The following is a 27,070-nucleotide window of genomic DNA, read 5'->3' as shown; positions in this document are numbered from 1 at the left end:
CTGCTGCTTGTATGTAAAAGCAGTTGTTTTTCTACTGCTGCTGATATGGCTTGTCAGATGAGACATATTAATGATTGGTTTAGAGGAACATCTGATTTTTCTGCTACACCACTGGAGTTATCTTTGCTGGCTCCGTTCCATGTGAGCTATTTTCTACATGTGGTGGATCCGAGGATGCGTCCTTTGGTGTCTCACTACCCCATTTTTACGCCGGCCAGAAGGACATGGAGATGGGTCTGTAAAACAGCCAAATTGTCTTCTAGCATGTCTTTATATTTGCCTATACAGGGCAATGGAGCTTTCCAGCCGGGCTTGCAAAATGCCACCTTTCTTAGGTGGCAAGCACAAGGTCTACAATATCTTTTTCACCTGTTTTCGGAGGAGGGGAGCCTGGTCACATTTGCCGAGCTGCAACGAACTTTTGACCTACAGGCTAATGATCTCTTCGCCTATTACCAGTTCCGTCACTATGTTCAGTCTCTCCCAGTGGCTGCCCTTACTGAAGTCTGCAGGGAGGCGCTTTCGGAACTCTTCAGCCTTTCAGCCCAACAGAGGATTCCTCTACGATTTCATATTGTGGGGATCCGGGATTGCCAACCAAGTACGAATCTGGATATATTAGCGACAGCGTGGGCTGAGGACTTGCATTGCCAGTTGACTACTGAACAGTTACAACAGGTACATAAGAACATAAGCAGTGCCTCTGCCGGGTCAGACCAGAGGTCCATCCCGCCCAGCAGTCCGCCCCCGCGGCGGCCCAACAGGTCATGACCTGCCTTAATCACCAGAAGGGGCCCCCTTGCCCCCTAGGTTTCTCATCGAAGTCCTATCTTCCCATCAATGTCCTAACCCTCCGGCCTTGCACCTGCACGACCTGGTGAGCTATCTATACTTATGCAACACCCCAGCACCTCCCTCAGTACCCCACGATCCCCTTTTCCCTCAGGAATCTGTCCAATCCCTGTTTGAATCCCTGTACTGTACTCTGCCGGATCACTTCCTCCGGGAGCGCATTCCATTTGTCCACGACCCTTTGGGTGAAGAAAAACTTCCTTGCATTTGATTTGAACCTATCTCCCTTCAGTTTCTCTGAGTGCCCCCTCGTACCTGTCGTCCCTTTTAGTCTGAAGAACCTGTCCCTGTCCACCCTCTCTATGCCCCTAAGTATTTTGAAGGTCTTTATCATATCCCCCCTGAGCCTCCTCTTTTCCAGAGAGAAGAGCCCCAGTTTATCCAGCCTCTCAGCATATGGGCAGTTTTCCAGCCCTCTTACCAGTTTCGTTGCCCTCCTTTGGACTCTCTCAAGAACTGCCATGTCCTTCTTGAGGTGCGGCGACCAATATTGAACGCAGTATTCCAGATGTGGGCGCACCATCGCTCGATACAGCGGCATGATGACTTCCCGCGTCCTGGTTGATATTCAGAAGGTGTCACCCAATATTACTCACTGGGAAATGCAATTGAAAATTGTTCTTAGACTTTACATTCCACCGGAACGTGCAGCCCGGATGGGGATTACTGCGTCGCATTCTTGCCCGAAATGCAATCAGGCTCACGCATCTTTGAGTCACATGTTTTGGGCCTGCCCCGCAATCCAATAGTTTTGGAGACATCTTGGCCTATAAACCACATTGCTTTGGGGAAGGCGATGGCTTCCGCAACCGAGGGCGTTATTTGGATTTTATAATATAGCCTCGCCCAAACCCAGGGGAATGTCAGCATTTATCTCCAGAGCCCTTTTGATGGAAAAAAAAGCCATCCTCACCAACTGGCTCTCCCGTGATCCCCCGTCATATGCACAATGGAGATCCCTAATGATAGTGCACGCAACACTGGAGAGACGCATGGTGGGAGACCTGACTCTTGGCCCGGGTCGCAAATTTTGTCAGGTGTGGGAGCACTTCTGGCAGGACCTCACACCGCATGCTTGCAGTAGACTTTTGAATCTTTAAGATATTATTCCCACTCTCAGCTGTTGGACTGGCTATGGATTCTTGGGGAGGGGAGGGGAGGGGAGGGGGGGGGTGGCAGGGGAACTGTTTATATTGTTGAAAATGTTATTTCCTGAATGGTACTACTGTTTGTATTTGCTTCTTACTGCTGGAATAATAAAAATCATTTAAACATAAAAACCTCCAATCCATTCATTAATACAGCCACTTACAACCTGCAACGAGGTGCAAAAATACTGTTTTTTTATGCCTACAATTGTACTTACAAGCAAATGGAATATGGCAAACTTATAAATGGAATGTATCCGGTACAATACTTGAAAGTATGAAAATATTATGTGCCCGGATGCAAAATTTATTATTATCTTTCAAAACGAGCCTCAGCCCCACCACTCCACCGCATATACTGTTTTATACCGCGGGAAGCATGTTGTGGTGCCTCATCATTGGTTTCAAGTTATGAAAAATATTTTTAAATTTTAGAATTAAATTTTCATTTTTTTCTACTTATTTGTGAAAATTCTTAAGGAATAAATATCAAAATGCTTTAAATTAAGTTCCCATCATTATATAAACTTTTAAAAGTAAGTAGTACTTATCTTCAGCCAAAAACCCAGGGAGTCAGACCCGACATGTTTCACACGTTAGTGTTTTTTCAAGGGTCTCCCAGGGGTGCCGCTGTCATCCGACTCCTATCGTTTATGGGGAAAAAACGATAGGAGTCGGATGACAGCGGCACCCCTGGGAGACCCTTGAAAAAACACTAACGTGTGAAACATGTCGGGTCTGACTCCCTGGGTTTTTGGCTGAAGATAAGTACTACTTACTTTTAAAAGTTTATATAATGATGGGAAGTTAATTTAAAGCATTTTGATATTTATTCCTTAAGAATTTTCACAAATAAGTAGAAAAAAATGAAAATTTAATTCTAAAATTTAAAAATATTTTTCATAACTTGAAGCCAATGATGAGGCACCACAACATGCTTCCCGCGGTATAAAACAGTATATGCGGTGGAGTGGTGGGGCTGAGGCTCGTTTTGAAAGATAATAATAAATTTTGCATCCGGGCACATAATATTTTCATACAATTGTACTTAGGCATTATATGGATTGTGATTCCCGTTTGTGACTGCCACATAAGTCTAAGGCTTTTTTCTCCATTCTTGATGTTTTATGCTGCAGTATAGGTAGGCTGCTTTAGCAACAGTATTACTAGTATAAGTTGAATTTATTCCTGTTGCTTCCCTTGATTGCTGTACATGACACACAGATAGAAACCCAAACATATATTCAGGCATGCACTGAGGGTCACACATATACTCAGAAACCCACACACGTAAAGGGATACCTTCCATCAGATTCTTGGTCTATACTAATCTTGGCTAAGTGTTATACATTTGTAACAAGCTTACTTCTAGATCAGTGTTCTTCAACCTTTTTACACCTATGGACCGGCAGAAATAAAAGAATTATTTTGTGGACCGGCATCGATCTGCAGACTGGCGGTTGAGGAACACTGGGCTAAGTCGTGGGCCAGACCCTGCCCCCATAGTCCTAATTGTAACACTGTTTTTTCCATTCATTTTTCATATATACACACAATATAATCTTATTAACAACGCATCGATCGCACCGCAGACCGGCAGTTGAAGAACACAGTTTTGGGCCTGCTGCACAAGCCAGCCCTGTGGACCGGCAGGAAATTTCTGTGGACCGGCACCGGTCCATGGACCTGTGGTTGAAGAACACTGTTCTAGATCATCCTTTCTTCTGTCATGACATACTTGACAAACAACATTCACATGGGCTGACTTTCTTCACTTTAAATTTATGTTGACCTCCTTTAATTCTGCACTTACACGGGTCAAGCAAGACTACTACATCCAACTAACTAACTCCCTTTCTTCCAACCCTCATCGCCTCCTTGCCACACTTAACTCCCTCCTCAAAGCACCCCCACTTCTGACCCCTCCTTCTCTCTTTCCCTAGATTATGGCTGATTACTTCCATGACAAGGTCCGCAAAATCACCCTTGAGTTCACTACAAAGTCATATCCTTCTCCCCTACCTACCATCCACTCTCCTAAACTTCAATCTCGCACCTCCCCTTTATCCTTCACCCAAACAGCTCGGGAAGCTTCTCCTGTCTGGTCTCACCCGCTTGTCCCGCCATCAACTACTGCTGACTTTTCTGCCTTCTCTGTAATCACAGAGGAAGAAACTGCACAACTTCTGCCTTCAGCTAAGCCTACTACATGCCCCTCAGACCCTATTCCCATCCCTCTACTCGACCCCATCTCACATTCTGTTATCCCTCCCATATACCATATTCTCAATCTATCTCTTTCCACTGCAACTGTCCCGGCTGCCTTCAAACATGCGGTGGTTAAGCCGCTTCTCAAAACACCCTTGCTGGACCCCTCCTGCCCATCCAACTATCACCCTGTCTCCCTTCTTAAGAACATAAGAAATGCCTTCACCAGATCAGACCGAGGTCCATCTAGTCCGGCGATCCACACATGCGGCGGCCCATTTAGGTACTCCTTTATGTAGACCCGAAATTGCCATATCCCTCAATATGATTTGCAAGAAGGTGTGCATCCAACTTGCGCTTGAAACCCAGAACCGTAGTCTCCGCCACAACATCCACCGGCAGAGAATTCCAAGCGCCCACAACTTGCTGTGTGAAATAAAACTTTCTGACATTTATCCTGAACCTGCTGCCGCTCAGTTTCAGGCTGTGACCTCTTGTCCGTGTCTCATCTGACAATGTTAGTAATGCTGTTTCTTGGTCTATTTTATCAAATCCTTTTAATATTTTAAAAGTCTCTATCAAATCCCTCTCAGTCTTCTCTTCTCGAGTGTAAACAGTCCCAGTTTCCTGAGGCGTTCTTTGTAGCTCAAAGTCTCCAATCCTTTGACAGGTTTTGTGGCTCGCCTCTGCACCCTCTCCATCAGAGTTATGTCCTTCTTGAGGTAAGGAGACCAGTGTTGGACACAGTATTCTAAATGTGGTCTAACAATTGCTCTATAAAGTGGCATTATGACATCTTCCAATCTACTCTTCTTAATCATGCCCAACATCCTGTTTGCTTTCTTCGCCGCCGCAGTTCCTATCCAAGATACTCGAGCATGCTATTATTCGTTGCTGCCTGGACTTCCTTTCAACTCTACAGATTCTCGATCCTCTACAATCTGGTTTTCGCCCCCAACACTCCACAGAGACTGCCCTCACTAAGGTCGTCAGTGACTTATTCATGGCCAGATCTAAGGGCCTTTACTCTATCCTTATCCTTTTTGACCTGTCTGCTGCCTTTGATACTGTAAATCACAGCTTACTCCTTGATATGCTGTCCTCGTTTGGATTCCGTGAATCTATCCTCTCCTGGTTTGCCTCCTATCTTTCCCAACGCACCTTTAGTGTGTGTGTTGGTGGGTCCTCTTCTGCTGCTACCCCGCTAGCGGTTGGTGTACCCCAGGGTTCTGTCTTAGGACCTCTTCTCTCTCTACACCTCTTCCCTCGGTGCCCTGATCTCCTCCCATGGCTTCCAATATCACCTATATGCTGATGACTCCCAGATCTACCTCTCTACACCTGAAATTTCACCTAAAGTCCAGGAAAAAGTCTCTGCTTGTTTAGCTGACATTGCTGCCTGGATGTCCTGCCATCATCTAAAACTTAAATATGTCCAATACTGAGCTGCTCCTCTTTCCTCCTAAACCCTCTGCTCCTTCTTTCTCCATCTCAGTTAATAAAACTGTCATTGTTCCAGTCTCCTCTGCTCGCAACCTTGGAGTGGTCTTCAATTCTGACCTCTCATTTTCTATGCATATCCAACAAGTTGCTAAGACCTGTCGCTTCTATCTCTTCAATATCACCAAGATTCACCCCTTCCTCTCTGAGCACACTACCTGGACCCTTGTCCAAGCTCTCATAACCTCACAGTTAGATTACTGAAATCTACTCCTAACTGGTATCCCACAGTGTCATCTCTTCCCCTTGCAATCTGTGCAAAACTCTGCTGCACGACTCGTCTTCTACCAACCTCACTACACTCATTTCACCCCTCTCCTTAAGTCACTTCACTGGCTCCCTATCTGCCATTGCATACAGTTCAAGATCTTATTGCTGACCTACAAGTGTGTTCATTCTGCTGCCCTTCAATATCTCTCCTCACTTCTCTTTCTCCTTATACACCTCCCAGAGAACTCCATTCCTCAGTTAAGTCACTCTTAGCGTTACCCTTCTCCTCCACTGCTAATTCCAGACTTCGTTCCTTTCATCCAGCTGCCCCCTGTGCCTGGAATAAATTATCCAAGTTTGTCCATCAAGCCCCTTCCCTTCCCTTGTTTAAAAGCAGACTGAAAACCCATCTTTTTGATATAGCTTTCAATCCTTAACCTTTCTCCTCTGCCCTCCAACCCAGCCCGCTGATTAACTGTTCCCCTTAACTGTATCTATGACATCCTGTTTGTCTTGCCTGTTTAGATTGTAAGCTCTTTCGAGCAGGGACTGTTTTCTTATTCTTTGTGACTTTGTGCATCGCTGCATGCATCTGGTAGTGCTATAGAAATAATTAATAATAGTAGAAGTAAACAATTTGCAGCTGAACAAATGAAAAAAACCCTATGGAGCTAATTTTCAAAAAACATAGATGTTGCCTCAGTAACAGCAACACAAAATCCCTTCATTGCAACATACTGTGAAGTAGCTGCGGGTAACCCGCCGAAACGGTGAAGAAAAAATAGTGGTCTCTACGGGGAAAAGGGCATTCACTGCCCCGTGGAGCGGTGAATGGTCGTCTCCACAGTGAAGCAATCACGGATCGCACGGTCCATCAGCCACACCCGCCTGATCGCAGCGTTCCGCCATTTCCCTCCCTCCATCTCACCTTATATGCAGAGTTTGCCGGCTTTCTTTTTCGCCAAGCCGCACGCTTTCAAAAAGCCGCGCACGCGCGGCTGCTGGAGTTGATCAATCTTCTCCTCTCCTGCAACTTCCTGTTTCAGGTTGCGTCAGAGGAGAAGATTGAACAACAGAGCAGCCGCGCATGCGGCTGGGCGAAAAAGAAAGCCGGCAAACTCGGCATCTAAGGTGAGGTGGAGGGAGATGACGGAACGCTGCATTCAGGCAGGAGGGGGCTGCTGGACCGCACGATCACGTGTGTTCCCAGCTCACATTAGGAAGGAGGGAGTGAAAGGGAAAGAGATTCTGGGCCAAGGGGATGAAGAGGGAGAGAAAGAAACCCACAGCAGGAAAGAAAGGGGAGGACAGGCAGGTGAGCCAGATGCTGGAAGCAGGGGGGGGGAAGAAAGAGGGAAAAATGCTAGATGGGGTTGAAGAGAAAAGACACATTGGTGTGGAAGAGGAAGAGAGGGGAAATCTGGACACAAGAAGGTAACAGAAAGAGGGGAAATTATGTGCATGGGGGCAAAGGGACAGAGACATAAAGGGGACATACATGACATGGGGATGGTATATGAACACGGGGGGGGGGGGGGCAATGCCAGATACATAGGGGAGATATTAGAAATGGGGAAAATAGGAACACAGAAGCGAGATTGTTTGGGGTCCGAGCTCGCAGGCTCCAGCGGCTTGCACAAATTACATTGTAACATGCCACAAAAGTAAGAGGGAGGGAGGCAGGCAGGCAGATAGATAGATAGATAGGTCGCGCGAGAGGAGCTGAAGGGTGGTAGAAAGGAACAGATGGTGAAGAAGGGAGGGAAGAATGGTGGTAGAAAGGAATAGAACAGACATTGAAGGAGGGTGGAGAGGAACAGACCCTGAAGGGAACTGTGGAAGACAGAGTGGGGAGAAGACGCTGGAAGGGAAGAAGACAGATGCCAGACTATGGGGGAGCGGAAGGAAGAAGATGGGTGCCAGACCAATTGGGGGAGGGGGGGTGAAGGGAGAGGCACAATAACCAAGCAAATGGAAGATGCAGAAAGAAGACACACAGTGGATGGAAGGAATTGAATGAGAAGATGAAGAAAGCAGAAACCAGACAACAAAGGTAGAAAAAAAATTCAATTTATTTATTTATTTTATTTTATTTTTTTGCTTTACTATATTAGTTGTGTTGATAAAAATTTATAAACAAAGCCCTGCCAGCTGAACATCTCTTTCTCTAGTTCAGCAGCATAAGCTAAATATTGTAGTACTGAGGCTTATATGGATGCTGCGGGGATGGTGACGGGGCGGTGAAGGGGATGGCGGTGATGGTGACGGGGCAGTGAAGGGAATGGCGGTGAAGGGGACGGGGCAGTGATTTTTCCCCGTGTCATTTTCTACTGTGAAGCAACACATAAAACCTGCAAATATGCTACTCAGAAACTATATAGCAAACGGAATCTATAGACAGCAGATCTGCAAAATTTTCATTTGTGGCTGGAGGCAGCAGTTATTATTTGGGGGTAGTAGGGAAGCATAACTATGGGTCATTTATGGGGATTTGAAGAACCTGACTCTCAAGATTGCTGGATTTCCCAGTTTGCAGGCACTGGTGGTTATAAAAGAAACAGACTTGCTTTCTATACCAAATTATTTTGTGACACACTAGAATGTTCCAACACGTTGGTTGAGAACCACTGCTCTAGATCAGTGGTTCCCAACCCTGTCCTGGAGGACCACCAGGCCAATCGGGTTTTCAGGCTAGCCCTAATGAATATGCATGGAGCAGATTTGCATGCCTTTCACTTCCATTATATGCAAATCTCTCTCATGCATATTCATTAGGGCTAGCCTGAAAACCCGATTGGCCTGGTGGTCCTCCAGGACAGGGTTGGGAACCACTGCTCTAGATGAACCATTCTTTACCACAAATACCTATTTCTGTGTATTATTTTGTCTCTGGTAAGTGGACCCAGGACTTATAGGGACTATCCAAATTAGAATATGCATTATATTTTGAGGCCTTATCTGGGAATCAGATTTATCATGGGTGCGGGAGGGGGAAGAAGGGAGAATAAAAAAGGGTGACCTTGCTGGAGGTGAGAATGGATGAAGGACAGGAACTGTGTCCTGGGGTGTGAGAGAGAAGGGATGATATATTTGGGGAGGGAGTGAAGTGTCTGATTCTTGGTGGAATAGGTGCCTCAAGCATGGTGAATACGGATAATTTCTTTAAAATACATGGACTTTCATAGTATATTTCTGAAATTTTAAGAAACAATGAATGTGGTGCTTATTCTGTGGTTTGAGTAATTATTTGCTTTTGTTCACAATCATGAATTTTTTAAAATAAGGGCACATAGGAGAAAAGTTTGGAAAATGCTATTACATAGTTTGTTTAGTAATCTGTAAAGTAGTTAATTAGCCTGGGAGCAGGTCTAAATTCCAGCATCTAGTTTTGCCACTATAGATGTGGCTTCCCAATAGGGAAAGTATGTCTGTATTGTCATCCCATCTAGACCATTCCCTCTCCTTGCACTCCCCATGCATCATTGCCATTTAGATGTTGTGAACTTCCACACATCTGAATATCCACTGTTTTGAAATGGCATTTAAATGATTAGGCCTCTCCAGAGATTGAAAGGCTGCCATTTAGGTCTACGGATTCTTCTAAACTATCTACTATAGAGTATTGCAGGACATTGTGCAGCATGTCCTTTACTGATCCTCTTTTTTGAATAGTTGTTACTATTAGTCTATTTTTATGAGTTGAATGTTGAAGGGAAATGATTGTTTAGGGACAAATTCAAGATATTTGAACATGTATAAGCAAAAGAAATAAGTCTACAAATAAATCTGAATAACAGAATCACTTGATTTATTGTTTGCAGGGAGGACAAAACCAGGGACCCCCACCTCTTATCCCAGGACTAGGGCAACAGGGCTCTCAAGGACGTATCCCTCCGCTTAGCCAAAATCAGCAGGGACCTGGTCCAAATAAAGGTAATTAATTTGACCTTTGCATTGTGTTATCAGGTCACAGATATCCAGCTTATCCCAAAATATTCATTTTTGCTGAAATAGTATTTCCAGTGCAATAGGGATGGTATGCTAAACCATAGGGTTGTTTATCAGTGCTCATAAACATACTGCAGAAGATGTCAATCACAGCTTTTAAACTCCTCCTCCTTCTCCATGGTGTCTGCTGCCCCTTCAATTCTTCCTTCTGTAGGTGAACATGAAGGTGTCTTTCACATCTGCTCTATTTATTTCTTTATTGTTTTGCGTACTTTTTCATTTATTTATGTATTCAATCTTCTATACCAGCTCTCCCAAGAGAGCTCAGAATGGTTTTACATTAATTTATTCAGGTACTCAAGCATTTTCCCTGTCTGTCCCAGTGGGCTCACAATCTATCTAATGTACCTGGGGCAATGGGGGATTAAGTGACTTGCCCAGGGTCTCAAGGAGCAGCATGGGTTTGAACCCACAATCTCAGGGTGCTGAGGCTGTAGCTTTAACCACTGCACCACACTCACCCCTTTTTCTTCAGTTTGCAGTTTTTACATGGCTTCAAGGGACTGCTGAGTCTGCTTAGAGAGAAACAGACATTTAGGCCCGGATTCTGTATAGGACGGCTCAGGAGAGGCGTCCTATACAGAATCGGGCCTACATTAAACCCCGATTCTGTAACCGGCATCCATGTTACAGATGCCGGTTACAGAATCGGGTTAGAGTAGACGCGGCCGCTATACTTTTCGCAGCAAGGGATCGCTCTGCTGCTATAAGTATAGCGGCCGCGGCCGCCTGTCCGATTGCCGGCAGGAGGGTGCCCAAACCTTCCTGCCGGAAGATGCCCCCCCCCCCCGACACTACCGATCACCGGCAGAAGGGTGCCCAATCCCTCATGCTGGAAGATGCCCCCCCTCCGCACCCCCCCCCCCGCACTAACAGCCCTCAAACCTCCCCACCACTAAACTAACCTTTACTTGTTGGCCAGACGGGTCTTGCCCGTCCATCTGGCAGGCCCGCTTTGTCAAAATGAGGCGGGCCCGCCCCTTCCCGGCCCATCCCGCGAAGCCTAGGGCCTGATTGGCCAAGGCTCTAGAAGCCTGGACCAATCAGGCCTTAGGCATAGCGGGTCCGCCCATCCCCACTTAATCTAAGGCCTGATTGGTTGCCAGCATTTTACCCCACAGGGTCCAAGAAGAAAGACAAGGTTTTGGATGTCAGGAGAGTCCTATTATGTTACCTGGAGGTGACCAATGAGTTTCTCTCAGATCACCTTTTCGTGTTAACCAATCAGGGAAGATGAGTCAGACCCACTTCTGAGGCCACCATCTCTAGATGGATTCGTAGAGCTATATCCTCTTCATACATCAGTTACAGCAAACAGCCTCCTATATTGTTGAAGGAGCACTTGAAAAGAGGCGTGGCCTTCTCTTGAGTGAAAGCCAGGGCAATTCCTCCTGAGGAGATTTGTAGTTCAGCGACCTGGTCCTCCCTTCATACTTTTACCAAATTCTACAGGGTGGACATAGCAGCACAGGAGGATGCCGCTTTTGGGTCCTCTGTTCTACATACAGGCTCATCTCTCCCACCCTTGACTTTGGGGACTGCTTAGGTACATCCTATTGCACTGGAAAAAGAGATTAGGTTCTTACCTTGATAATATCTTTTCCATTAGATAGGGATGGTATGCTGAACCCCCCCCCAACAATTTTATCTGATGTGCATGCTTTCTGATTCGAGCTTTATGGTCAGCTCCAAAGCTAAAATCTTGTTGTAAGTCAGACTATTGCATTATAAAGACAGTGTATATAGGATTACAAGTGAAGATTACTTGAGCTCCATAAATGCTCAGGCTGTTTGTTTCTTATTTAAATTGCATTTTATATTCATTGCTCCTCTCAGAGTCTTGTTAATGTTTTAACTAAATTACTGTTCAGTAATTTTTTAAAATTCATCTGAGCAGATTAGACACCTGGTACTACTCGAAAGGGTCCAGAGAAGAGCGACTAAAATGGTTAAGGGGCTGGAGGAGTTGCAGTACAGTGATAGATTAAGGAAACTGGGCCTCTTCTCCCTTGAGAAGAGGAGACTGCAAGGGGACATGATCGAAACTTCCAAAATACTGAAGGGAATAGAATTAGTAGAGAAAGACAGACTGTTCACCCTCTCCAAGGTAGGTTCACCCTCTCCAAAGTAGTCTGTCTTTCTCTACTAATTCTATTCCCTTCAGTATTTTGGAAGTTTTGATCATGTCCCCTTGCAGTTTCCTCTTCTCCCTTGAGAAGAGGAGACTGCAAGGGGACATGATCGAAACTTCCAAAATACTGAAGGGAATAGAATTAGTAGAGAAAGACAGACTGTTCACCCTCTCCAAGGTAGGGAGAACGAGAGGGCACTCTCTAAAGTTGAAAGGGGATAGATTCCGCACAAACATAAGGAAGTTCTTCTTCACCCAGAGAGTGGTAGAGAACTGGAACGCTCTTCCGGAGTCTGTTATAGGGGAAGACACCCTCCAGGGTTTCAAGACAAAGTTGGACAAGTTCATGCTAAACTGGTGAGACTGGACTCATTTAGAGCACTGGCCATGACCTTGGGGCCGCTGCACGAGCGGACTGCTGGGCAGGATGGACCACTGGTCTGACCCAGCAGCGACAATTCTTATGTTCTTGTTCCCTGTACTCCTCCTCTTGTCTTCTTCTGTAGGGCTGTTGCTGGCTTTCATACAAACTGAATGGAGCTGCAAACACCATGGAGAAGGAGGAGTTGAAAATCTGTGATTGACAACTTCTGCAGTATGCTCGCAATCACAGATGGACAACCCTGTGGTTCAACATACCATCCCTATCTTTTGGAAAACATAAGAGGGCAAATCAAAAATTAAAGGCAATTGTTAAATTATGCAATAACTGGAGCAGAGGTAGTGAAATGCAACATGTACTCCGTACATTGCCTGTTGGATAGTTCGTCCACGCACAGTACAGCGCTTGGCCTTTAATCGTGTGGCAACCATGAAGTCAAAAATATGGATGCTCCATTGCAAGATTGCACCATCGAAGAACAATGTACAGTAGTTCGCTTTCTTTGGGCAGAGGGAGTGAAATCTGTGGAAATTCACCATATGGACTCAGTATGGACATTGCATTATAATCAATGAAAGGTTTATGAGTGAGTAAAAAGGTTTTCAGGTGTAACCGACAAAGGTTATTCTGGTCACCCATCAACATCGTGCACACAAGAGCACATTGACACGGTGGGTGCCTTGATTAGAGAAGACCTACAGATAACAGTGTCTCAGATTGGCTACAGATTTGGATGTCAGCTATGGATCTGCAATTACCATAATGCATGATGACTTGAGATACAGGAAAGTCTACACACAATGGGTTCCCAAAGAGCTTACTGATCTGCACAAGCAACTGTGTGTGGAGGTTGCAACCCAGTTCCTGATACGGTATGAAGAAGATCCAAGTATTCTAAAGAAAATTGTCACTTGCAATGAGACATGGATGCATCACTGTGACCCAGAAAGCAAAAGACTAAACTTGATGAAGTAAAGGAAGCAGTGCTCACCTGGCTTCGGGAGCAGCCAAAAAACTTCTCTGCAGGAATGCAGAAGCTAGTTGAATGATATAACAAATGCGTCATCTTCCATGGGAACTATGTGGAAAAGTGATAAGTTCAATTGCTCACAGTTACTTCTGTTAAAGCCTTTAAATGTATTTTGCCTTTACTTTCTGATTTACCCTTATATTATCAAGGTAAGAACCTAATCTCTTTATAGAGTTAATATTAGTCACAAAATTAATATATTCTTGGATTTATATTTTAGTTTCTTAGTACAATACCTCCATATAAAGAAAAAAAAATAAATTTGTAAACTAAGGGGTCGATATCAAAGCGATTTAGCCAGCCGCTGAGTGGTTAAATTACATAGTAACATACATAGTTATGTTACTATGTAATTTAACCACTCAGCAGCTGGCTAAATCACAATACCTCCATATAAAGAAAAAAAAAATCAATTTGTAAACTAAGGGGTTGATATTCAAAGCGATTTAGCCAGCTGCTGAATGATTAAATTGCTTTGTTAGGACCAGCTGCTAATAGTCAGCAGCATTTAACTAACTAAGTGCCTTTGAATATCGCAATTAGCACCTAAATCAAAGCTGTTGGGGGCTTTCCGGGGATGGAGTCAGTACTTGACCACTTAGGTGCTGTATATTCAGCTAAATGGGACTGCGGAAATGTCTGTCCTATTTTTATGAGGTAACCCATGGTTTCTTAAGTGCTGAATATCACCTTAAGCGGCTATGTGTTATCCAGCTTAAAAAGGACTGGGTATTCAAAGCTGGAGCCCACACAGTTCCCAGCTTTGAATATCCAGGAATAACCCTGTCAGCAGTAAGCAAAACGGTCACCACCTGTCAACTGATTATTAACTCCTAAGTTTATATGATTGAGAAGTCACAGAAGGCATGGGATAGGCACATGGGATGTTTTAGAGCAGTGATTCCCAACCCTGTCCTGGAGGAACACCAGGCCAATCGGGTTTTCAGGCTAGCCCTAATGAATATGCATGAGAGAGATTTGCATATGATGGAAGTCATAGGCATGCGAATTTGCTTCATGCATATTCATTAGGGCTAGCCTGAAAACCCAATTGGCCTGGTGTTCCTCCAGGACAGGGTTGGGAACCACTGTTTTAGAGAGAGGAAGAGATAATGGTTACTGTCAATGGGCAGATTAGATGGGCCACTTGGCCTTTATCTACCATCATGTTTCTATTTTAATCCATAATACCAGAAGATCATCTCAGCAATTCACTGGTCATGCTCAGAAGCCAATAATTTTGGTGGAAAGAGTTAAAAGCAATTTGTGGGGGTTGTTGCCCCCAAATTAAATTTTTTTCCATCAGCTCTTCCTTTATGTTTATTCAAAAACATCTTATTAATCCCTGAAACTCTGATGCCTAAATTCAGATAACTGAAACTTTAAATGTTAAACTTAGGTTTAATAAAATTAATTAATTTTTCCTGATGTATACATGGTTTTACAGGGGACTCTCGTGGGCCATCAAACCATCAACTGGGCCCTCCGCATGAACGAAGGCATGACCAGAGTCCTAGGGGTCCAGATCATAATGCAGAGAGAAGACCATTCCGGAACAACCAAGAATGGAGTGATTCACGGGAAAACAGAGGACCCCCTGACAGACGAGGGCGGTCTGCAGAGTTCAATGAAAACTTTGAGCGACCACCTGATGACTTCAACCGCATTCGAGACTTTGAGGGGCGTGGAGGCCATCCCCCACAAGAAGAAAAATGGAGACGAAGTGGCCCTGGACCTCCCTTTACCCCAGATCGAGAGTTCAGTGAAGGAGAGAATCGAAATGCAAATCGCTGGGAAGGACGACGACACTCTGAAGAGAGATTTCCACGAGACTCTGAGGATACAAGGTTCCGTGGACGACAAGAGGAAAGGTACAGACTAATTTTTCTTTCATTAGAAAGTAGACATTGCCCCATATATTGAATCATTAAGAGTGAAGCAGAATGAAAAAAAAAACAGTAGAAGAGCATGAGAGTAAAAGATTTCAAGTCTAGACAGTCTTTTCAGGCTTTAGTATCTTCTATCAACCAACATAAAAATTATCCAGAGGTATTGATGTACATGGGCCTCTTATTTAGGTGACCTAGGAAGCTTGCTAATAATGGTAGCTTTTTAAATGTTTTATGTTTTATTGGTATTTGATATACCACCCTATCTTGGATAAGTTCAGAGCAGTGAACAATTTTTTTCTTAAGTATTTTCCCTATCTGTCCCAGTGGTCTCAAAATCTAACTATGATACCTGAGGCAAATGAAAGTTAAATGACTTGCCCAAGGACACAAGGAGCAGCACTGGACCTGAACCTGCAACCTTAGGGTGCTGTAGGGAGACTTTTTGGCCAGTCCTGGCTTTAAAATTACATCCCAAAACAGTGTAGTATTTATAGTCCATGACTCTGTCCTTTGAAATCAGTAATGCAGTTCCTATAATTCACCTGGATGAGGTTGGCAAAAATCCAGGACTGTCCAAAAAGTCTCCCTTCTGGAATGGGTAACCTGGTGCTACAACACAAGCTCTAGTTTATGTAATTAAATTACATAAACTGGGAGGCTGCAAGTTATGTAAAAACTAGTGATCCTAATCGAAATATAGGTACACACATAGCAAAGTTTGTGGTCAGTGCAGAAAACTTGCTCAAGGTGATAGCACAACATCCGTGCACAGAAAAGGATTTGCGCAGAAGCTAACACTGTGCAAAATTTTGCATTAGTCACCAGAATATAGCATATTAAAAGTAATGAGGCTATTAGCTATTCCATCCTAATGCAGAGAAATGTGCAGAAGATGTTAAGGCTGAGCACAATGCAGAAACTTTAAACCAGCCTAAAGAAGTATAGAAGGGTTGGCTCGTTTTTCTGCAGTACCATTTATGAGGATTTAATGCCTGTTGTTTTTTTCCTGCCTGCATGTGGGACCTGTCAACATTTTTGTGATCTCCATGAAGAACGTGGATTTAAAAAAAATGGGAGAGATGACAGTTCTATTCACAGATCTGAGCAGAGAAATATAGTCTCTCCAAAAATAAGGAGCTAATTAGCAATTGCTTGTGTTAAAATATAATCAAAAAAATATACTCCACAAGTTGAAGAAAAAATATATATATATCGAGTGCACAAAATACTGTATAAAACCAGTAAATATTAATAAATATAAGTGAAGTGCTCAGTCACTAACCGATCTGAGCACTTCACTTGTATTATTTATTAATACTTACTGGTTTTATACAATATTTTGTGCACTCGATATATATATTTTTTTCTACAACTTGTAGAGCATATTTTTCAGAGAAATATAGTATCAGCACACATCTACATATGTGCTGGAATGCTATTGTGTACTTAATATTGGCATAGCAGAAATCTTGTACGTAGAATAGCATTCCTGCCTTTGCGCAAATGTGTGCTGATTCAATTTTCCGTTTAGATAGGCACACAAAGTTAGCTGCCCTTAGCACAGAACCTTGTGTTCATGCATCCTTGTGATCTCCCTAATTAGAATACAAGCTTTAATATGTACATATAATTTGTTTATTGCCTCAGCAAGCAAAAATTGGGCATTTGTATTGTTTGCATATGGGGTTATGTTGCTAATTATTTGGAAAGTTATAGAATTTTGTACTTAGACATTGAAGAGGTGCTGGAGGGAGCTAAGTGGAAATCTTGAATATTTTACCACTCAGAAAAGTGTAGTAGATATAAGGAAGACTAAAAATAGTGTCCTGATAGGGACAAAATGCAACAGACAGTTACACTCTATGACTATCAGTTGGGATTGAATCCTTAGAATATCTGAACAAACTGGATGAGTTGAAGCTATCTAAAATGCCACTATGTCACTGTTCTTTTTTTTCTAAAGTTACAATGTCTTTGTATGTTAGTCCAATAAAATGTATTGTAGCCTGGTAAGAGTCTGAGTTTCTCTAAGATTGATAGAGCAACTTGAATTTTGCCCTTTCTGCACTAGTTTGCCATGGTAGCACAGCATATCATATTGCATCCCTTAAAATTATCTAAGGAATCCACCATTCCACATTTATTGGATTTAATTGATAAATTTGGTAAATTTTCTGGTTACAGGATAAATTGGAATAAATCGGAAATTCTTCCACTAAATGTACATTGCCTAAAAGGACGTTTTGATTCATTTCCTTTTATATGGAAGGATGAAGGCATAAAATACTTAGGTATTTGGATACACAAAACTGTGGAAGAAACAATGAAAATAAATGAAAAATTGTTATTGGCAAAGGTTACAGAGTTGTGTGAGCATTGGAATCCTTTACATTTGTCTTGGTGGGGGAGAGTTCAGACAGTTAAAATGATGATTTTGCCTGTGGTTTGTTACCAAATGAGTATGATGCCAGTGTTTTTTCAGGGGTCCTTTTATAAGAAATTAAATAGTATACCCACTAAATTTGTTTGGCTGGGGAAAAATGCTAGAATTGCTTTAGTATCTTTACAAAAACCAATTGCAGCGGGTGGGGTAAATTTTCCAAATTTTTATAGGTATCATCAAGCCTATATTATGCGTCAGGGTATGTACTGGATCCTTCCAGAGCTCAAGGAGCATCTTCCAGACTGGTTGTATTTAGAATAGCAATTGATGTCCCCATTGAGATTGCCTCACATATTGAGTATTAAGTTACCAAACTATGTTAAGGACAACATTATTTTATTAGATACATGGAAAACTATAATATATTAATAATTTGTCTGATATTCAAATAGAGAAATCCACATGTCAGTCATTATGGATAAACTCCAGGATACAAATTGGCGGGAAAAAAATTGCCTGGAAGCATTGGATGCAAGCAGGCATATGTACTTTAGATGATGTTATATCTCATGGAAAATTGCTTGAGTTTTCACAATTGCAACAGTCCTTTGGTATCTCTAAGACTCAAATTTATAAAAGGTTACAATTGAAGCAAGCCATTCGGAAAGGGTTCCCTGAATGGAGAACATTCAAAAATTACTTTAGTTTGCAGATCCTATGCTTTCAGACAGATTTCTTAGGGCATCAGGCCTCCCGGTGGTATAAATTGATATCTGACTTATTGAATAAAAAACCAAAGACGAGTCTAAAGGACATTTGGAGCATTGAGATTAAACAGCATATTTCTGTAGATCAATAGCCACGAATTTGGACTTGGAGGATGAAATGTACAATGTCTGCATCTATGAGACAAACTTGGTTTTTTCGGTTACATAGAAGCTTTTGAACCCCTGTGCGTTTACAAAAAATAGATATTTCTAGTTCTAATAGATGCTGGCATTGTCATACAGACATTGGGACATCTGATCATCTGCTGTTTTTTTGTCCTCTGATACTCAGATTCTGGAAATCGATATGGGGACAGATCAATGAAATTCTTGATTCAACATTTCCGCTGACATATGAAATGATCATATGCGGTAACTTATTCCATGTTAAGCCCCCATTAGATCGTTATAAAAGCTGGCTTTTATTGATAATGACAGAGATAGCCATCCAAATGATAACGAGAAATTGGAAGAGTTCTGGCAGTCTCAACTTCTCTTTCTGGTGGGCAAGTTTATGCTCTATGTATAAATGTGAAAAGATGAATGCAGGATTATTAGGGAAGAAAAAGGTATTTAAATTAGTGTGGGGCCCGTTAGCAGCTTTTGTTGCATCTATTTAAGTTATATCTCTTTTCAAGTTAAGTTAGGTTTGGTTCCATACACATCAGGGGAGGGAGGGGGTATTTCATAGCAATGTATTGGAATATGTCTATATTTTGGGTTTGTAAAGGGTTGGGGGGATAATGATGATCTTTTAAAATTTGTTGTTCAAAGGTGTGTTTTTATGGTTGATATCTTTCAAATGTATACATTTGTATTGCACTGTTTGTATTGGAAAATAATAAAAAAATTTACAAAAAAAATTATCTAAGGAAGGTAAATAGAATAAATTGGCCTAGACTCAGATTACCAGTGTTCAATGCCTAAATTGTTTTTTCATTATTGATTTCGCTCAAATTAAATTTCCCTTTGTTCTGAATGTCATAGGTTTGAAGGAGGCTTTGAACAATCAGGGGATCGATCTCGGGAGCCTCGCCGCAGTTCATCTGGACGTCAGGGTCAGGAGTTTGAACATACTGAAGAATCGTGAGTCTTATTTCCTTCGCCTTGTAATTAATTTCTTTAATTACTTTGCAAACTACTTCCTGTCTTTGTCCATATCAAACCTACAACCCCTGACAAACTTTTTTTCAAGGAAAATCTTTAGTAAATCATAAAGAAATAGCATCAGCTTTATAGGGTTGAGTAAATATTAGTTTGGTATGAGCCTGAAAGGGCCAAAGAGAACCTAAAACTACACGGAGCTTTGAAGAGAGAGAACTAGGGCAACTGTTCAGAAAAGCAGCTTGTGAATAGGGACAGAAATGCTGATATAATAAGTTAGCATATTTTTAAGAAGAATTGATGAACAATGTTGCTGTGCTACAGGTTACCCTCATTGTACATTTCATTTTTATATAGGAAGAAGTGACATCTAAAAAACACAGATGATGTTAGTTTGATGGATAATGAGTATTCTTTTTTTTAAGGTTATTTTTATTGAAAGTCTTTCTAAAAATTGTACAAAATACAGATATAAACAATAAATCCCCCTCCCAATCCCATATACAGCAGTAGAAAAGCTGACAGAAGTGATCCATCCAAAATCTAATACAATGTTATATATGATTGTGAGGACTTCAAAGCATAAAATTTAAACCCATGGTAAACTTAATATTTATTTATTTATTCAATTTTCTATACCGTTCTCCCAGGGGAGCTCAGAACGGTTTACCAGGAGTGGGGTGGAGTATCCCTGCCACAATCAGCTGTGGAAGAGAACCCCCACACCCACCCCCGAAATTGGCAGGAGGGATGCCCACTCCCTCCTGCCTAATATCGGCCGACAGCCCCCCCATTGGCAAATTGGCAGGAGAAATGCCCTTCTCTCCAACCAACCCAATCACCCTGCCCCAAACCAGGTACTCAAATGCTCTAGCCCTGATGGTCCAGTGGGACTTCCTCCCTCCCCCCCCCCAAAGACAGGCAACCCCAAACTCCGAGGCAGGCCAGAATCCAACACCTCCCCCTCGCAGCAGGCCCAACTCCATCCACTCCTCCTGAGGCAGGCCAGAGATACCTACCACCATCACCAACACCCTCCCCAGGCAGATTGAGCCTGGACTATGCGGGCAAATGAGGGCTAATCTGAGTTGCAACTCCATTAGGTCTCTGCAGAGCAGAGATGCGCTAGCACTGTGGAATGTTGTGGCATGGACACGCACACAGTAGGTGGTGAAACCACATCACTGATTGAGCTAGGTTAGATAGGGCGGTTTCTGCCAGTTGGGAGTGCTCACGTTGTGGAATATAGCCAGTGATAGGGGTGCAGAGAGGAATGGCTGGCTGCAGGGGCAAAGTGTAGGTGGTCTTTCCCATCGCTGATGACAGCTGTAGTATCAAACTCTAATCTTGCTAAGTTCTTTTAGATCATTGGCAGAAGGATCTGGGCCCGAGACCGTGGCTCTTTAGCTAGCCAAATTGCAGCAATCCTCCTCCTGGTGTTTAATGCTGAACTCCAGGAATGCCATTTTAGGATGCTCTATCGTGCCTACTTGTCACAAAAACAGGCTTATCTTGCAGGGCGAACATACATGCCATAAATGTAGGGGACAAGATAACACTTTCGGCCATGGGTTTTGGTTGTGTCCTTGAATTTGGGCATTTTGGAAAATAATTCATTTCTATCTTCAGTCTCTTTTAGGTCATGCTCTTCCTTTCCATATAGAAGGTATGATATTTCTGTTGGGGGGATTTCTGGGGGGACAATCTCCAGGGGAGACCCAGTTATTGAGCAAGAGTTACATCTTGGGGAAGAAGTGCATTTTGAACCATTGGCTTCAGGACCACCCACTATCCATACGGTATTGGCAGAACAGACTCCATGCCTTGATGGGCTGGGAGTCTTCTTTGGCCAGACTTTCTAGAAAACGTAGTAAGTTTTTTTACTTTGACCTGGTCCCTATATCTTTCTACTCTTTCTCCCACAGAGTCAAGTTTGGAACCAGTTGCAGAAGCCTTTGTTACCAGGACAGTTAGGGAGAGTTCCTTGCGGGCTCCACTGGGGGACGTGGGGGGTGGGTGGGTGGGCTGCAGTGGGGTTACAGGGGAGAGGGATTTGACTTGTCCACCCTGGCCATAAGAGTCCAGTTACTTGTTGATTTGTTTATTCTTGTATTATGAAACTTGTTATTCTTTATCTGGATTGTGTCATTTCAGCTGTTTTGAATAAAAAGATTAAAACAAACCCTCTAATGCTCCTGAGATTCCAGGAAGAGGCTCTCCCCTATGACTTTGAAATAGCCACCAGCACAGTGATTGCAGCCAGGCTGTATTCCTCGGACTTACTACACTCGGTTGGGTCATGTTGAAGATAAAAACAAAATATGAAGCCTGCACTATTGTTTTCCATCTACATATTTTTTGCATGTCTTGAATCTATCTGTGCAGAGGATTTCTAGGACTGTGGTGTGGAATTTCACCGGTCATACAGAGTTGATGATCTGCCTGGTTTTGTATCTTGTCCTCTCTGCTATCGGTTGGATGTTTAGTGGAGAAGTGTATTATAATTTTACGTGGTCTAAAAATGGAAGTACAGCTCAAGTAACTACTGAGAGACATGCCAGAATCTTTTGGGAAAGCAGCATGCTGAAATTTATCCCTGCAAGATTAGAAGACTCCAGCTATTATCAATGTATTTTATGGAATTCAACAAATTATTTAAAATAACTTGCAGAAGTAATAGTTTTCCAGAACAACGGTTTGTGTTATAATGGGAGTACAATGTATTTGCAAAGCAACCCCATAGGAGCCAATGGGAAAGTGGTTTATTCTGACCTATCAGATTACGTAGATGAAAACAGCGTGCAAACACGGTGGTACAAGGAGTTTGAGCCCTAGAAAAGTTTAAAGTTTAGGCTTATGGGCTTTGAACTCTTTATAGAAAACATGACTAAAGATGATGAAGGGAACTACACTTGTGAAACAAAACAAAGTATAACCTTTCGTGCGCTATTGACTGGACTGTGAATGTCTACAAAAAGTGGAAACCAGCAGTAATTACTTACCCTAAAAACAACTCAATTGAAGTAGAGCTTGGTTTTCAGGTCAGTTTGGTATGCAGTGCCTCAGTGCAGATTTTTTTTACATTGTCTTGGAATGTCAATGATATGTTTGCAAAAGACTATTAGTTATTAGCAGGTGGCAGAGACAGTGAACTTGCTGTGATGGTCTCTATTATAACTGACTCCGTTACTTTTCACTAAAGTTTGGTTTTGGGTCTGAGCATTCACTTAGAAATCTAGAGTCATTGTGTGACTATGAAAGTATATGGTTGTTTATTTACGTGGAAATAAGGTGATTATTTTTGAACTGTTATGTGCAAAAGACTATTATCATAATAGTAGTAGAATTGTAACAGGAACGCTGCTTCACAGAACGTTAGAAGATAGGACTTCTCTAACAACCGTACATTTCAGTTTATCAGAAGTGAAGAAAGAAGATTATGAAAGCAAGTTTGCTTGTGTCCTTCACATATCGAATGGGCTAGCTACTGGGTTCTTATTTATAAAACATCCAGCTCCAAATTTTCAGGGAGGCTTGATTGCAATCAGAGGGCTGTAGTTGGGGGGAGGGGGGAAACCCTTTTGCAGTGCACCTACTTAGCCGACCTACACTAATTCTTAGAAAAACTTGGGGCATAATCCCTTGGGAGTTTCTCTTGATTTATTAGGTGCTTCAGTGCAAACTGAGTGGCCCCATGTTTGTCCAGAGAGCTGTAGTGTGTGTCGGATATGTTCCCCCCCCCCCCAAGACACACGAGGAGCTAGTGGGGTCAAAGGTTTCTGGCTCTCAGAGCCTGTCCAAAAAGCAGCCTGAAGAGACAAGCAGCTGAAGAATCCTATATGCATGTCTGAGGCATAAATCTTCTCCATTGTCCAGTTGCAAGGTGAACCGATTCAGGCACAGCACCAAGAAACTGTGTCAGTACAGTCTATTACTGTCTATGGGAAACTATATGTATTCAATTTTCTATACTGTTCTCACAAGGGAGCTCAGAATGGTTTACATGAATTTATTCAGGTACTCAAGCATTTTCCCTGTATGTCCTGGTGTGCTCACAATCTAGCTAATGTGCCTGGGGCAATGGGGGGATTAGGTGATTTGCCCAGGATCACAAGGAGCAGTGTGGGTTTTGAACCCACAACCTCAGGGTGATGAGGTTGTAGCTTTAACCACTGCGCCACACTCTCCCCCCCTGAAGTTTCTTTTAGTGTTTATACATACAAGCGTTCAGAGGCAGGTATGTTACTTTTATTGCTTTGCTGTGCCACAGAAGCAGCTATGAAAACTGTCAGTCTGGAAGACACACTGTGCTTCAGGTATCAGAGAGGTGTATGGATTTTTTTATCTTCTCTAAGAATTTATTTTTACAGAGACACATTTTTGTTCAGGACAGTAGTTAGATAAGGTTTATTTCTGTTTAGAGTATTTTATATTTCTTTAATAAACAATGGAGAGAATGGTGGGGACTAATTAGCTTGCATTACAATCCAGCACTAAGGATACACTAAAGATAGCGAATTGATCGCTGTTGGCCGATTCTCTGGCTGATTCTCCAGCAACGATCAGTGCACTATCAAGTTTGCATGAAAATGATTTGCACAATCATTTGCATGCAAACACGACCAATTAATTGCTCAGTGAGCAATTGACACATGCGCAGAACCCTAACAGCAGTGACAAGGGAAAGCAGCCTCTTTTCACCGCTGTTAGGGCTTCCTTTTTTTAATGGTACAGATGTGTTTTAATCATGGAATTGCGCCTGTTAGAGAATCGCACCAGGGCCTGCCATCAATTGATCATGGCAGGAGAATTCTGATCAGCTGAGCTGGCAGGACTCTCCAAAACTGCAGCTTCGGGGAGTCCTGCTGGCTCAGCTGATCTAGGATTCCCCTGCCACTGAATTGGCAAGGAGATCACCATTTCCTCTCTCCCTCCCTCCCATCCACCGATCGCTCCATCCTCCCTCAAAAGAAAGCCCCTTCCTGACACCCCATAGACACCCTGATACCCCTCCATACATCTGACTTCCCCCAATTTCTCTCCCAACATCCCCACACCTCCCCTACCTTTGATGAAACAGCAGGAGAGATGCCCGCTCCCTCCTGATGATAGGGCTGTCTCTTCAAAATGTTGGCCCTTCCCCCTTCCAGTGCATCTTGGGATGCACTGGGAGAAGCCTATGGCCCTAAGCCAATCAGGGCCACTTTAGGCCCCTCCCAGTGCATCCCAGGATGCACTGATAGAGGGAAGGGCCACCATTTTGAAGAGGCAGCCCTATTGGCAGGAGGGAGTGGGCATCCCTCCTGCCGATGTTTCATCGTAGGTACAGGGAGGTGAGGATGCTGGGAGGGAGATGGGGGATGTGGAGGGGTGTTGGGCTTGACGGGAGGGGGCTCTATTTCAAGTGGGAATGGGGGGATTGGTGGGTGGGAGGGAGAGAGGAAATGGGGATCTCCTTGTCCATTCAGCTGATTGCAACAGGGGAATTCCCAATCAGCTGGGCCAGCAGGACTCCCCAAAGCTGCAATTTAGGGAAGTCCTGCTGGCTCAGTTGATCGGGGATTCTCCTGTCATGATCAGCTGAACAGGCTATTTTCACAATCCCCTGGCAAAGATAAGCGCTGGTAATTCCACCTCCTAACTTTGCATGAGTCGTGCCTACGAAGGTGCTTTAGGCCGCCTAATGCCACTTCTTGCATTGGCCACACCTACTTTGACATTTGGTGGCCTAAAGCACCTATGTAAGCATAATTCCGGCACCTTTTGTTTAGATGCCAGTAGGCACTTTATTGTTAGTTTTTTGCCATTTTAAATGGCATTTCTCAATTAACTTAGGTGCTGGTAGATTACCTACCAGTTCTTAAGTTTCAGCACCATTTATAGAATTTCCCCCTAAAATTCCCCCTTGGTTTCAGATGGAGACCATGTGCATGGTCGTTGCCTCGGTGGCACCGGAATTCCTAGTCTTACTGGATTTGACAGCGGCCTACTTACATATTCCCCATATTCCCAGAATTCAGAAAGTTTCCTAGGTTTCATGTGCTGAAAAAGCATTTTCAGTTCTCGGCACTACCATTTGGTTTGGCAACAGCACTTCACACCTTTACCAAGGTGATGGTGGATGCAGTGCACCTGTGCAAGACAAAGATTCAGGAGCACCCATACTTGGACATTTGGTTAATCAGGGCTTTGTTCAAGACCAAAGGTCACAAGGTAGTGACACAAGTTGTCTAGCTCCCGCAAAACCTGGGATGAATTATCAATTTCTGAAAAAGTCACCTGGAATCAACCAGTCCCTGGAATACTTGGGAATTCTCTTGCAGAAGGCTGTGTTTTTCTTCCAGAGTTGCACAAGCTGAAGTTAAGAGCCCAAATTTTAGAGTTCCTGGCAATGCTGACATCTATAGCTTGACACTACCTACCAGTACTGGGGTCGATGGTAGTGACCATAGAAGTGGTACATTGGGCGAAAGCTCATTTATGCCCTCTTCAGAATGCGCTGGTATCCTGCTGGTCTCCGCAGACGGAATCACTGCTGATGCCATTGACCTGGATAACAGAAGCATGTCAAAGCTTGTGTTGGTGGCTACAGGCAGAGACACTGTCCAAAGGTTTGCACCTCTGCATTTCCTCCTAGGTGATATTGATGCCAGTTTTTACGGCTGGAGAGGTCATTGCGAGGGTCGCCTGGCCCAGGACTGATGGTTACCTTCTCAGAGAAAATAGTCCATCAACAGACTGGAACTGAGAGATAATTGCCTAACACTGCAGTTATTTGAAAAGACCTTGGAAGGCAATATGGTCAGTGTCTTCTCGGACAGTGCCACAGGGGTGGCATACATCAACAGACAGGGAGTTACCAAGAGTGCTTCATTGAAGCTAGAGGCTCAGTTATTGTTTCATTATGCAGATTCCCACCTACAAGCCATTTCGGTAGTGGGGCTGGACATTGTGCAAGCAGACTATCTCAGTAGCCAGACTATGGATTTGGGGGAGTGGTCCTTTTCCAAGAGTGCTTTCAACGAAATGGTAAGGCACCAGGGGAGACCGACGTTCAATCTAATGGCATCAGCGGGCAACAAGAAGGCTTCTCAGTTCTTAAGCTGCAAAGTTGAACTGGGAAACGCCGACATAGACACCTTGATTCAGCTATGGCCAACAAAGGAATGGTTATACTTTTCCCCCATGGCCAATGATAGGCTGGAAGCAACCCATCAAGGGATGGTGATTCTTGTAGTCCTACTATTTGTCCAATCACATAAAAAGGGTATCAACTTGAACTGGTGTCACTGACTACTAAACATGAATCCCTACCTAAAATATTTTAAAGTAACAATAATTGGCAACCAATCAGACCACTTTACCTACAATTTTACTTTAGATTGGACAAAAACGGCTAAGAGTAAGAGAGGCGTGCTTAAACAGGAGATTCTGATTAGAAAGCTGTCTGACCTG

The 27,070-nt window shown here is 43.3% G+C and overlaps 1 protein-coding gene across 3 annotated transcripts in view; it reads left to right on the top strand.

Moving 5' to 3' along the window:
* The window catches only part of WDR33 (WD repeat domain 33), a 466,488-nt gene that overhangs the window by 425,831 nt on the left and 13,587 nt on the right, over positions 1-27,070 (top strand). For all 3 annotated transcript variants that reach the window (XM_033958831.1, XM_033958829.1, XM_033958830.1), the window contains 3 exons: positions 9,740-9,851; positions 14,917-15,340; positions 19,499-19,597. In XM_033958831.1, the coding sequence (XP_033814722.1) occupies positions 9,740-9,851; positions 14,917-15,340; positions 19,499-19,597 (635 nt within the window). The remainder of the gene's footprint in view (positions 1-9,739; positions 9,852-14,916; positions 15,341-19,498; positions 19,598-27,070) is intronic.

This window comes from Geotrypetes seraphini, chromosome 9 (assembly GCF_902459505.1).
Source record: "Geotrypetes seraphini chromosome 9, aGeoSer1.1, whole genome shotgun sequence".
Classification (NCBI taxonomy): Eukaryota; Metazoa; Chordata; class Amphibia; order Gymnophiona; family Dermophiidae; genus Geotrypetes; species Geotrypetes seraphini.
Note: the sequence above shows the minus strand (reverse complement) of the source record. Positions and strands in the feature narration are given on the sequence as shown.